We start from the raw sequence: 14567 nt of genomic DNA, 5'->3' as shown, positions 1-14567 counted from the left end.
GGAGGTTTATTAGATGACAGGAACATGGTCTAAAACAGAGCTTGTAGGTACAGAGAACAGGACCCCTCAGCCGGGTCCATTTTGGGGGCCAGTGAGTCAGACACCCACGTCTGCACTCACTTCACGTCCCTAGCCAGCTCCAAACTAACTAACTCACCCTCCAGTCCCTCCTCCTATGGGCTTTGTTTCTTTCCCGGGCCAAGAGGTCACCTGATCTTTGTTCTCCAACACCTTTAGCTATCTCCTTACAGGGGGGAAGGGCCCCGGCCATTAGTTGCCAGGAGATAGAGTGTCGGCCATTTATGTGCACTGGCCTTTTGCTCTGCAACAATCTCACCCTCTAGACACTTAAGAAATGCATAGGAGAAACTGAGGCACCCACACAGTATTCAGAGGAAACATTAAGAACAGTCCCACTTTGTCACAAGGGCTTAATCTGTTCTTTCCTTCCTGTCCCCTTCCCATATTTGAGAGGAAGCAGTATTGCTAGAAAACTGAAAATCAGGATTCCTGAGTTTGAATCCTGTCTCTTCCACTAATTGACTGTGTAGTCTTGAGCAATTTACTCATCCTCTGTAGTAGTTTATCCATTTGTCAGGTGAGTATGCTAGTTCTGGTGTTAGAAAGAAGATGGAAAACTGAATGGTTATGGGCAGGTCTACATTACCACTTAAGTCGATCTAACTTATGTTGCCCACTTCGCGCCCCCCACCCTGAACAGCGCAAGTTTCATGCTGTCCATACCAGCGCTATATTGGCAGGAGATGAAACAATTTGATTGCTCTTGCTTATTAAACACTCGCTTACTAAATACTAGTTCCTGTTTGGACGACGGAATTTACAGTTTGGTATTTGAATCTCCTCTCCTTTTTTTTTTTAATACTTTTTGTTACTGAGTTCAGTTCTGCAATTGGAGGTTTTACATCACCATGGATTTAATGTAGTGACTTATATGCAGGTAAAACCTCAGTCATACTGAATTCTTGTATTTTAGGTAAGGAGTGTTTGTATTTTGGGTACTTTTTTATCTCCTGCTAAGATTGTGAGTGTCCTGAAAGTAAATAACAGACTAGGCATCCAAGTTTGAAAATTCTGTCCATAAAGTTAATCACCTAAATTCATATTCAGATACTTTAATCAAAGTGGCCAGATTGTCAAAGATTCTGAGCTTCGAATTGAAAGGTCTGTAGATGAATACCTTTCGTAGCAAATCTGATAATATAGGAAGTTTATTTGTTGGCATTTAGTTTTCTTAACATATTATACTTCTACCATTTAAAGTGCTAGATATCCCAGGGACCTCCACTAGTGCCAAGAAATAAAAATTCCCTTAACGCTCTTGAATCAGGTTTCCTATAAAATACTGTAAAGAGTCCACAGTAAATTCACTGAAGCATAAGAAGTCTGTGTATAAACATGAATCTACAATTTCCAAATATAGTCCAACTTTCTGAAGTTTAAGCTGAGTCAAATTGAATCTGGTGAATTTTCCCATCTTAGTTGCCTTTTTAGGCAAAGTGTAGAAAACTAAGTCACCTTCATAGTCCCTTTTGTGTCCAATCTCCACTTCCTCAGTTTTCTCTCAATGCTGATCATACATAGTTGCTTCATCAGGATGCCAATCAAGATAGTTGTCTATTACACTGATTCCAAAACCTAGCCTAGAGGCTACGCACACATATCCCAATTCTCAAAAATACTGTTTTTGAGGCAGGTATTCCCTTCTACTCCATAAAACGAAAACTTACCCATTTATTTTGTAAAAATTCTGCTGTTGCAAACATGGTATTTCAGACCATGCAGAATTCTTGATGTCTCAAGAATAGGATTGTTTAGTTGGATAATTTGATAGAACTTTATAGCAACACAATAACTGGAAAGAAGGCTTAGAAATAAACTAATGTAACTATAGGTTGAACTGAGCCAATATCTTCAACCACTGTCTTTAATAAAAAATAAAAAAAAAATAAAAACCTGTCAAGATCTCTGCCCTCTAGTTAACTCTGAAGAACCCTTGTTATACTTAAGTTTAGAATTCAAATTTTGTCCTGGCTATCAAATGAATTGGTTTTCATTGAGATGAATTTACCCTTTTATTAGGACTATAGCTGCTTCGTATTCTAAATAAGATTGATGGAGACTTTTGAAACTTCAGTCTCTTTTCCCATTGCAGCAAAGGATTCCTGCATGATACTTTACCACTTGTATTACTCATAAGTATCCCAAATGATGATGATTGAAATTGAAATATACAATACTTTCTTTCTACATATGTGTATGTACAGGTGTATGTGTATATAATACACGTGTATGTGCACATGCATTTTAAAGTCTATATGCAGTAAAAATAATTAAAATATTTGTACATTGTGCACTAAGACACCAAGTACAGTTTTACTAGTTAGTGCTGGGGAAGTCAGATATCTATATTAAAAGCAGCTGCTTAGACTAACTGTCATGCAGGTGAATTTGAATGTTAAATCATGTTTTTGCTGTGTCCGTATATAAAAACCTTTTTACTGTGTCATGTGGCGTGTAAAGTTTTTATTGCAATGAATTTGGGAATAATCCCATTACTCCTATCCAGTAACTACTGCTTAGCTCTTTAACTTTAATGTACTTAGTCCCTTTTTCATTTTAAATATGCAAATGCTGTACTGAAAATGAACAGAAATTATGGTAAATGAAAAATTTTGCTTGGTTAGCTTGGCAATTTAGGATTAAAAAATTCAACCAATACAAAATAATTTACACTAGTATATTTTCAAACTGTAAACTTGAACCAGTATTTTGTTGACATCATTCAGATTACAGTACACGTGAATATCTAAAAGGCAACTTTATTATTGTTTAATGTTTGTTTTTGAAAGATCAAAGGCATTTTACATGTAAAGTGACAATGATCTAAATGTATGATGTAACAAGTAATTACATGAGTTTAATGACTCACTGCAGTTTTCATTTTAGAAATGCATCTAGTTACTCTGAATGAAAAACAGTTCCATAGATCAGTGTTCTCTATTGATTAAAATATTATCACTCTGTCCTTCAACAAAGCAAGGGAGTAACCTGATGAATAGAAGTTTTGATTTGATTGGTTTGACAAGCAATTAAAGTGTGATGTACTGTAGGGAAACTAAAGGAGACTTGATTTTTTAATAAAAAACTGTTAAAGAATAAGTCTTATCTATTTGGTACTTTACATAAGATTTCCATAATATGCATAAAATACAATTTTTAAAAAGCTAGTACAAATATCAGTGATCCTTCTTTGAGACTTCTATAATGAAGTTGTTCTTTTCAGTAACTGTCTCGTGTTATAATTAGTGTTTTGATATGTATTGTGGTCGGATCATGATAAACATTTTTCTTAAATAACTGTGACAGTTTATCAGAGGCATATGGTATGCAACTAGCAAAGGAAATCCTTGGAGCATGTTTGTAAATTTCTTCTCAAGTGATCTGCCTGTCACTGTTAATATATTACAATCTGCAATTATGCAAATTATGTTTTAAAATTCATTAATGTAAAATAAGGAAAAATTAATATATTAAGTTTATTTGGATCGGTGCTCTGTGTCAGTGGTGCATTAGTTTTGTTTCCTGGCTGCTATGTTTTTAAATAGTCAAAAGTATATCCATAAAGATAGATTTGACAAGTATGCTTGGTCTTGACCCTAAACACAAATATGTAGGTAACCTTTTATCTGTGTTTTCGGGGAAGGAAAGGGCTAGGATGTTCTTAAAGGTGTTAAGCACTATCTTGATTTATCCAATCTAAAAATATTACATTTTTAGTCATGTTAAACATCAATATACAAAATTGAAACATCTCACAGCCGTACCTACCTTATAAATACCTCTGTGTTTGGAAGATTTTTCTGGTCAGAAATAAAAAAACAGAAGGAAAAAATAATAATTAATTGTACTCTGTTGATTTGCTGAAAGGCACATTCTCGGGCATAGTTTTTCAGGTAAACAAAGAAACTGTTTTGTTTTATTTTATTTAGTGGATATATGCCAATAGTGAGAGCTAAACATGAAAAGAAAATGGTTGTCCATTGAAAGTGTGCAGACTGTGTTTAGCTAGAATTCTTTCAGCTCTTCTTTTGAGGCTAATATCTTCATCTCCCTTTCCCAAAATCCAGTTTAAGTGAGTTGAAACTTAATGGTATGCAAGACAACTCAGTAATCTGAAATGGTTGAGAGCCACTGATGTAGAACATGTTGTGATGATAAAGGCATGGATAACTAGAGCACAATCTACTTCTAGATAAAATGTGATGTTTTTTCCAAGTGCTAAATTGTAAGAGCAGTATTACAAGACACCCCCACCCACCCAAATTACATAAAAGAAAGAAATGTGGGGTGCTGTCCTGTAGTTACTGGTAGTGATACAATCTACACCATTTCTTTTGCTTGTTTTTCCCAGTGCTAGATTGTATTTCAATCTAGAAACCCCCGGTCGTATTGGACCTCCTTGCCACCAGACACAAGTGCCTCTTCCTCCCAGATTTGTGTGGCTGCTGGTGCGCATCCACTCCCACACATTAAACTACTCACACGCAGGCTTTTTCACAGGAAGAACTTTTTCCCCACCCCTACCCATAAGAGTCTTGTGATGATGGGCAAGTGGCGAAGGGAACAGGTGAAGTAATCACCAGGAGTCCCTAGTCACATACCCACATGCAGGCGATGACTGCAAGATGGTCATCATGTGCCCGTGGACTGAGATGGGGGGGCATTTTCGAAGCAGTGGTCATGATTGAGCAGGCCTTTTTAGGAACCCCTCTGCTCACCCCATACTGGGAAGGGGCTAGAAAAAGTGCCCCAAACATAGGCTAGCCCACCATACCTGACTGGATAACCATGTCCAGAGGGATCACTCCCAGTGCAGTTGAAAAACAAAAATGTTTCATGTAATTTGGAATGTCATACTCTACTGGATGGATCAAAAAGTGAAAGACCAAAATGCAGAACAGCAGTTGTTGCCTGAGAACTCTCAAGGTACAACATCGACATCACTGCTCTCAGTGAAACAAGATGTGCAGATGAAGGCCACTTGAGGGAAGAGGGCGGTGGTTACACTTTCTTCTGGAAAGGAAAACCAGCAAGCGACAGGCAAATACACGGTGTTGGCATTGCAATCAAAAACCTGCTAGTCAACTACCTGCCTGAGCTCCCCATCAGCATTAACGAGCGCCTTATGATCCTCCGCATCCAATTGCTCAATAAGTCATTTGCCACTATCATCAGTGCATATGCACCAACTCTTGATGCTGAAGAAGAACGGAAAGAATCCGTCTACACTGACCTTGATAAATATTTCTCATCCATTCCAAAAACAGATAAGATAAAGATAAAGTCCTCTTAGGGGACTTTAATGCAAGAGTTGGCCAAGATTCTAATGTATGGAATAGCACCATTGGGATGGAAGAAGAGGGCAAGACTAATTCAAATGGCATCCTTCTATTCAGCAAATATGCAGAGCACGATCTTGTGATCACAAACACAAACTTCACACAAAGCAAAAAGTACAAAGCAACTTGGCAACACCCCCGCTCAAAACAGTGGCACCTCCTAGACTGTCATTGTAGGAACACAGAATCTAAGAGATGTCCAAATCACCTTTCATGAGAGGAGCTGACGACTGCTGGACTGACCATCACCTGGTGAGGTCAGTCATGTCCATCAGGATTGCACTAAAACATAGAAAGCTATCCAAATCACACAGATGGCAATAAAAATCCAACGACTTCAATCCTCAGTTCATCAAGAGAACTTCCAAACACTCCTCAGTGGAAAAACTGGTCATACGCACACCTGGAAATGACAGCTCAAGTGTTTTGAAGAAGACTCAGAAGCCAGAAAACAGATCATCCATGAGGTTTGCAAGGAATCCATTGGCCTTGCCATCAGGATTGGTTTGACAACAACAACAACGGTGAGATTACAGCCCTTATGGACCAGAAGAGAAAAGTTTTCTGTGACTGGTAAAACCAATCACTCTCCAGTCAGAATCAGAGCTCTTTCCATCAGTTCAAAGCTGAAGTTCAAAGGAGGATCCGAGAAATCAAGAACAGATGGTGGGAGGACAAAGCAAAAGAAATCCACACATTCGCTGACAGACATGAAATGCGGAGTTTTTTTGTGAGACGAAGACCCTGTATGGACCAAGCTCATGTGGCCTCACACCTCTGAAATACGAAGATCTAGTACCTGTCTTAAAGATAATGAATCCATCAAAGAGCACTGGAAGGAACACTACCAAAGGCTTCTAAATTGAGAATCGACTGTGACTGATGACATCATTGACTCCATCTCTCAGCACCCAGTCTGGGAAACGTTTGCCAACCCACCGACACCTGAGGAGGTCTGCAAAGCAATTAAACAAATGAAGAACAATAAAGCTCCAGGTCCTGATGGCATACCAACTGAAGTACTGAAAGTGGGGGGAGAAACATCGACTATCAAGCTGCTCAAAATCTGGGATACCGAAGAAATCCCTGCCGACTTCTGTTAACATCGTCACCGTTTTCAAAAAGGGAGACGTCCAACTGTGGCAACTATCGAGGCATTGCCCTCCTCTCCATCACTAGGGAGATTCTTGCTAGAATCTTACTGAATCGCCTGCTCCCTCTTTCGGAGGAAGTACTTTCAGAGTCCCAGTGCGGCTTCAAACCAGAAATAGTTTGCCAACTCTTAATGGGGGTGGATGGAATTGGGATCTTAATTATTGCAAATTTCAATAGAAAGATTGTGTCTTGGAATCCTACTCTTTCCCTTCCATAACTAGCTTCTGTTTTTTAGCTTCTGTTGCCCCACTCTGTCTGCCATCATCCTGTCTTTAAGTGTACAAAACAAGGATACAAAGTTATGAGGCAGGACATGATACAAGTCTTTCTGTCACTAAAGATATGCATATTAGAGGATTCCCACTCCTACAGCTCAAAGTTTCAAGTCATTGGCTCTACTGGGGAAGCCTCATGCTGCCGTCAGCGGTCTAGTTCAGTTTGAGTTCCTCTGGGTCTGTGCCATTCCAACTAGCAATACTCCTCCAAGTTTCATGCAGTGCCCTTTGCTCCCACTACACCATATCGTTACACTGTTTCCAGCAAAAGTAGTCTTTGGTAAAAACTTTTAAATAATTAAAAAACATTGCATCCTTCTCCCCTCTTCCCTGTCCTCCCTCCAAAAACTGTATAGGTTTTTCCTCTGAACCAAGGAATTCCTCTCTCAAATGCATGAGACACACTTCCTTGGGTTTGGTGCTCTGGTCCTATTTCCTTTTGAAGAATCCACTGCATCAAGGTGAGCATGAAAAACAATGTGCTATTGAGCACTTTACTTTTCTACTCTTCGTGTCACCAGAGCAGTTCTCAGTGCTGAACTTCGGATTTGAAATCACCAACCATTTCTGTAACACTAAACATTTGTCTGCACAGCGTTTTGGCTGTGCAACACTTGTTATAACACATGATTTATCTGTGGTGCCAAATTTAATTCTCTAGCATCATTTATAGTGCTCACCTATCTTGCAGTAAAAGAAAACACCATCACAGACAGGTTGAACTCATGAGTGGAGATTAAATCTGAATGGATGAATGTTATCGGGATTAGGGGATCAGTTCTTAAATTGTGCACCTGAAGAGTCTGTTAACTATACTCCTAACAAAGTACCAATATTATGCCCCAGGAATAAAGTGCACCAGTGAGTGGTTTTTCTAATGTGGACTAGAAATATTGTGAATTTCCCATCAGTGTCATCATATGACATCATTTATCTTGGCACTTGGGAGGTAGCATGCCAAGTTATTTTCTTTGTGAGCCACAGATGTCTTTTTCCAGTCTTCTCACTATGGTGGCACTGATCAGTTAGTTACCTGTTACTTCCTTGTGATGGCTCCCGTTTTCTTTAGTGCTTGGCTTGTGATTAATAGTTAGACTGCTGACCTCTCTTGAGTCCTGTTCTTTCTCCAGTTCTTGAAGGCAATTTATTAAAGTTGCATCAATGCAAAATTGCTCTGTATTCGTTTCCTTTTTGGTCTTCCTACTAGTTACACTTCCATGATATCTTCATTTCTCCATCTTTCAACATGTACCATTTTTATCTCATGTGTACTATGGACTTTCCTGTAGTGCTCAAAGGAAATAAGATTTCCTGTGCATCTGTAAATACCTGCTCAATCTAGTATGCCTTCCTTTGCATCCTTCTGACAGTGCATCTGCTAATCAATTTGTTGCTCTTCTGTGAAAATGTCCATTTCCACTTAATAAATGTCTGCCATGGCCTTTTTTTGTGTATTGGATATATTCCAAATCAGTTTACCTTGGATCCTGCAGTAGCTTTCTTTTGTAGCAGTTGCTACTTATTTCAGGATGTTTGGAACCTATGTCAAGCTGCTCTGTCTGAAAAACTCCATTCTTTGCAATGCTCTGTTCACTTAGGATTTTTTTCTATTACTTACTAACCAATATGTCAAAACATTCCCAAGGGGTGAAAATACAATGAAACTGTTGCGCTTTACTTGCATAACTTGATACTGATCCTTGTGTTAAATTAATAATGCAGGCCAAACTTCTTGATAAGAGAAGAATCCCCTCTTCCCCCCCTCCCCCCCCCCCCCCCAAACACCACCACCTCTTCAGGAAAGACTTAAATTTTTTTTTAAAGGAACAATTTAATTGTTCCAGCTTTAACTGATGATGCCTTGACTTTTGAAATAGATTCATATTTTTGCACATGCAGATAAGGCATCTACCTGGCCATATACAAATAAATTTGCACATGCAGGTATGGTATTATCACATGTAAATTAAGCTTTTTATACATTTGTGCGCATCCATCCATGAAAATAATACCCTATAGGAAATAGTATGTGGTACCCATGCTGTGATATTACCACCTGGTGTTCATCATATAGTTAAATTGGCAATTTCAGTCTCTCAAACTGATAAGTCTTAATCACACTCTAACCTTGCACATTTTTTACATTGCACTTACCTGTATGTTCAAGTTGACTGGAACAGCATCACATTGCTGGCACCTAAATATGTATAATTGTCCGGAAGATCAGATGTTTATTATAAATGCTTGCATGCCAGATTTTCAAACCTATTTTTGGTGAGGCTGCAGCACATCTGAGAAATTTTTTTTTCAATGAAAAATATTGACGTCATAATAATAAGTAATTCAAACAGTTAAATACACTCCGGTTTGGGAACTGAAAATTTATTATAGTACCTATGCTGTAAAATATACAGGATCTGCAATATAGCCAATGTTGCTGTTAGAACTTTATTTTCTGCTTTTCCTTACTTCAGTGTAAACTGTGCAGCCATAATGTTGATTTGACATTTGCATTTAATAAGATTAGGGTTTATAACTAGCATAGAATTGTTGCTCTTTGATATCAACCCTTAAGGATTTTATTGCTTGAAGTGGAAGAAAATGAACATAGGTTGAATGCGTTATTTTTTCTATGTGACACTAGTATAATTGAAATATTTTAGGTTTGAGCCCTTGCCCCCGTAGTACCAATATTTAATTGACATTCATTGCAATTAAAAACATGACTTTGTTTCTTGAACAGATTAAAAAAGAAACATTCTTGAAAATGTAACAGCTCATTTACTGCATTCAACACAAAACTGAAACAAAGCAACTGATTATTTTATGTGGGTGTAGTATGATTAGTATAGTGAATTTATATTCTGTATGGCATTTTTCCAATTTTTGTTCCTTTAAAGTTGTTACAGTGGTACAAGCATATTTTAATAGATTATATGAAGAGTTTATTGAGCACTTTTTGTGGTGTAAGGATTTTAAAAATATACTTTGAGTAAATAATAAGGATCAGATTCTTGATATTTTATGTTAACTCTGACCCATACAGGAATATATTTATTAGTTTATAAAAATTACAAAAATATTTTAAGGTTGCAAAATCAAGGACTCAAAAGTTGGGAAATGCCAGAATTGTTTCTGATCAATCTTACTTTAACCCACTTTGTGTCTGTATTCATTGTGATAATTATATTTAACTGCTGGATCACATACTAACTTCCACAGAAACCTCCCAGTCTTATTCAATGCACAGAATGGATTCAACCTATGTACATTTTTTAATGAGAAGGGCTATGTGGTGCTGTAGGTATGAAAATGAAGGTTTTCTTATGTCTCCAGATCCTGATGATGAAAATTATTTGTATTGTTGTAGTGCCTAGGGTCCTTAGTAATATACCAGTACCCCATTGCGATAGGCACTGTACAGACCACAAGAAAAGACAACTCCTCTCAAGGGGTTTACAATCTAAATACAAGACAGTAGATGGGGGGAGTAAAAGTCAACAGTGAGACAATATTGATCACGTGATAGGCAGTGGTCTCAGCACATCAACAGCCTAACTGTTGCCCAACTTTTTTGTGGCATCACGGCAAAGGAGAGTTTCATGTTTGTCTAGCTGTAGTGACTTTAATGAAAATAACAAGAACACAAAATAACAGAAATAAGATAAATGAAATGCTTACTTACAAGCTACATGCAACCCAACTTCGTTCTTGAGTTCAGACTGTATTAACTTTAGCCTGCCAAGTGAAGTTTTTTTTTTAAACTCTGGAACATAGAATATTTCAAACCTGAGACTTTCCACAACCTCTCTGACTTCTGCAGAGACCAGAGTGATCCCTGGACCGCCCAAGCAGCTGGCTCCGGGACACCCACACTGGACAACGCTGGAGTGGCCCTGCAGCCGGGTGCACTGGCCGCTGTTCGGGTGGCCGTGGGCAATGGTCCCTGAGTGGGTGGCCGGAGCAGCCCCAGCCCCCAGCAGCAGCAATCTCTGGGCAGACAGCAGTCCCTTCCGGGTCAGCCAGAGCAGCTGCAGTCCACAGCCCCAGACAGCAGTCCCAAGCAGCTGGTACCCCCCTCCTCCACACACACAAGATATTTAGACACAGCTATTTTAGTATTGTGACAGACCCAGAACAATGGGGTACAGGAGTCTGGTAGAGAGCAAATATATTGGTCACTGGATGAGTAGTTTTCTGTTCTCTGAGTGACCAGAGCAGGGACTGCACTAGAGTAATCAGGAACCTGCTAGAACCAGTTAAGGCAGGCAGGCTAATTAGGACACCTGGAGCCAATTAAGAAGAAGCTGCTAGAATCAATTAAGGCAGGCTAATCAGGGCACCTCGGTTTTAAAAGGAGCTCACTTCAGTTTGTGGTGCGAGTGTGAGAAGCTGGGAGTTGAGAGTGAGAGGGTGTGCTGCTGGAGGACTGAGGAGCACAAGCATTATCAGACACTAGGAAGAAGGTCCTGTGGTGAGAATAAGGAAGGTGTTTGGAGGAGGCCATGGGGAACTAGCCCAGTGAGTTGTAGGTGTCGTGCAGCTGTTACAGGAGGCACTATAGACAGCTGCAGTCCACAGGGCCCTGGGCTGGAACCCGGAGTAGAGGGCGGGCCCGGGTTCCCCCCAAACCTCCCAATTGACCTGGACTGTGGGTTCTTCTAGAGGGGAAGGTCTCTGGGCTGTTCCCCAACCCACATGGTGAATCTCTGAGGCAAGAAAATCCACCAATAAGCGCAGGACCCACCAAGATAGAGGAGGAACTTTGTCACAGTATGTAACGGACAGGTCACGGCCATCAATTTTTGTTTATTGCTGTGACTTTTACTAAAAATACCTGTGACTAAAACATAACCTTACTTCTAGGTGAAGTAACCACATAATCCCTACACTTATTATAGCACCCTGCATCTTCGAGGCCTACCCATTGAAGGTGTTAGTGAGTGAAACTATATTAACTGCCCTTTGTGTAGACCACATAGAAAGGCCATCTTTCTTTAGGAAGGAAATACTGCAGTGGAGGTATGTTGTGGTTATCATTCTATTAGATTAACAGCTCAAATAAAAGCAGACCAAGTGTAAGTCTTGTAAGGGTTTTAGAGCGTATATTACATTATAACGCCAGTTCTCAAACCCACCAAAAATAAATAGTGTCATTAAAAGGGAAGGACAAGGTTGCAATGAAGCTCAATTTTACTTTATTGTAGAAGATGATTGGGAAATTTCTCTCACAAGGGCATTTGTTTATTAGGGTGTCATAGTATAGAATTAACAGATATTAAGGCCTATAGAAACTTACAGCACGGTAAATTCACATGACTGGATGATGTGTATCTTTGAGTCCAAAGAACCTAAAGTGCAAGATTCTGCTGACAGTTTTGTTTAGACAAGTAGTATTGGGGAATGTGAAGGGCTAGACACTTTGCCCACAGGGTGTCAGAGCTATTTATTGACTGCAAAGGAAGGGTAACTCTAGGAAATCTTGGATTCCATTCCAGACTGAAGGAATGTGAACTCAAATGAACACAGATTCTTTAATCTGTGTCTTACAGCCTGACACTTTTTGCCTTGTCCTCTCCAATCTCTCCCTTTCCCAGGCCTTCCGATTCAATTTCCCTTGCCCTAATCCCATTCTCCTTGCCTATCCAGTCTGTCTTCACTCCTCATGCTTCTCATCCCAGTCTCCCTGCCCAAAGCAGTTCTAGGCCAAAACTCTGTTTTCTCATACTTGTTGTCTCTTATGAAGCAGCTTTGTGCAGGTATAAGTGACCATTAGCTTTTCCCCATGTTTATGTAGGTCTTTGAGACAGAAATACAGGAGCCAGAGGAAAAAAATATGGTTGTAAAACTCTGACATTCAGCCGCGAAGTACTGGAGCAACTTCAGTACCTAAAACTATTTTTAAATAACTTTTCTTGAAATTTGTTATAATTCAATATTGCATTATTTTAAATATTTTTGGAAGAAAAACTTTTGGTATAATATTAAAATTACTTGTCACAATTTATATTTATTGTATTTGATTTATTAACCTAGTGTCTCTTGAAACCAATATATAAAACAGAAGGCAACATCTAAAATGCATTGGGTCCTTGAAACTGGAAAAAATGTAATATGGTGAGATTAATTTTAAAAAGCAGTTGGAAACTCAGCGTACACTTAGAATATCTTTAAAATAAATCCCAAATAAGATATTCAAATTTTAAATGAAGATTTATCATTTGTTCCAAGGTTAACCTTCACACTTGCAATTTTTGTTTGTTATAGACAGGTTTAACTACATCATAATTTCTGAAGCATGCTCTTTTATGTAGGAATTACACCAGGTCTCTGAAGTTTAAAATTTCATATGGCTGAGTGATCTATAAATACAAATAAAATAGGATAAAGATAAAATAGTTCTCTCTTCCTGGATTGGGTTTTCTGATATTGGGCTTTAACAAAGTATTTGTAGGATTTATAAACAATCTTCCTAATTACTTTTTTTGAATGCATTGTATCTTGCAGGATAACATTTTGCCATCTGCCTTTCCAAAGTAAATGGCTATATGTGGGTACCGAAAGAGGAAACATTCACATTGTCAATGTGGAGTCCTTTACACTCTCAGGCTATGTCATCATGTGGAATAAAGCCATTGAACTGTGAGTCTGGTTAAGTATTGCCTAGCTGAAAACAATTTTTTTTGTCCCAGATACCATTGTTAATTATAGAAATGTCATTTGTGTTAAATAACAAATTTAAATAGAATCTGAAACATATACATTTGTTCTGTTCTAAAATTCTTTTCTACATGAGTGTTGGGACAAAAAAACCTTAAATCTTTTATGTGATGTGAGAAGCATTGCCAGGATGGGTATGTAGATCATGTTGAAATACAGTATGGATTTCATTTGTCTGATTTCTTCAATTTGGAGTACATAATTTTATTTTATAGTTCTTAGTCTGGCAGCTGCAGTTTCACTTAATAGGAGAGTAGTCTTAAAGTACAGTACAATTCACTTTGTATGTAAATCTCCCTGAATTATCTACAGTGCTTAGAGTTTTCTATATTATATCCTCACTTGCATGTTCCTAGAACAGGGATTCTCAAACTTCATTGCACCGCAACCCACTTCTGACAACAAAAATTACTACACAACCCCAGGGGGTGGGGACTGAAGCTTGAATCTGCCTGATTCTCAACCAGTTTTTTGGTATTCAAGGATTTGACTACAGGATTGTACTGTTCAAAAAGTGTTAATTTATCTCATCCAGATGACTTTGTCTGGTAGCTTTTGTTGTAGTCCAATGTCAGATGGCATATCGTAATGGTAATTTTAATTAAAGGTTTCTGGGGCTCTTTTTAGTTCAGATCTTTTATGGAACAGCCATTGCAACAGAACATTTATTGTAACTTTAACTTAGGGACACAACTTTTGGACCCATGCATGCACTTTGTCAAAAATGCCGTTGTTTAAATAGCATTTTTGAATGCAATGAGCTGCAGGATGGGCCCATAGACAATAAAACTCATTAGTCATTAACTGTACAATTCAGCAGGATTATTTTTGTGCTCACAATACATTTTTGGGCTTAAATAATATTAGTTAAAATAAGTAAATTCAGTTTTATTGATCCTGAAATATTTCTTTCATTACTGAACTAACAGTTGTCTCATACTAAGTATAGCTAGGAATAAAACACTTATCTGAAATTGTCTTTAATAAATGATCCCGA

At 38.4% G+C, this 14567-nt stretch overlaps 1 protein-coding gene across 4 annotated transcripts in view; it reads left to right on the top strand.

Moving 5' to 3' along the window:
• Positions 1-14567, top strand: part of STXBP5 (syntaxin binding protein 5) — a 182196-nt gene that overhangs the window by 52912 nt on the left and 114717 nt on the right. For all 4 annotated transcript variants that reach the window (XM_054021714.1, XM_054021715.1, XM_054021713.1 and 1 more), the window contains exon 5: positions 13358-13492. In XM_054021714.1, coding sequence (XP_053877689.1) covers positions 13358-13492 — 135 coding nt within the window. The remainder of the gene's footprint in view (positions 1-13357; positions 13493-14567) is intronic.

Source organism: Malaclemys terrapin, chromosome 3 (assembly GCF_027887155.1).
Source record: "Malaclemys terrapin pileata isolate rMalTer1 chromosome 3, rMalTer1.hap1, whole genome shotgun sequence".
Lineage (NCBI taxonomy): Eukaryota > Metazoa > Chordata > Testudines > Emydidae > Malaclemys > Malaclemys terrapin.
This window is presented reverse-complemented; position numbering and strand designations above follow the sequence as displayed.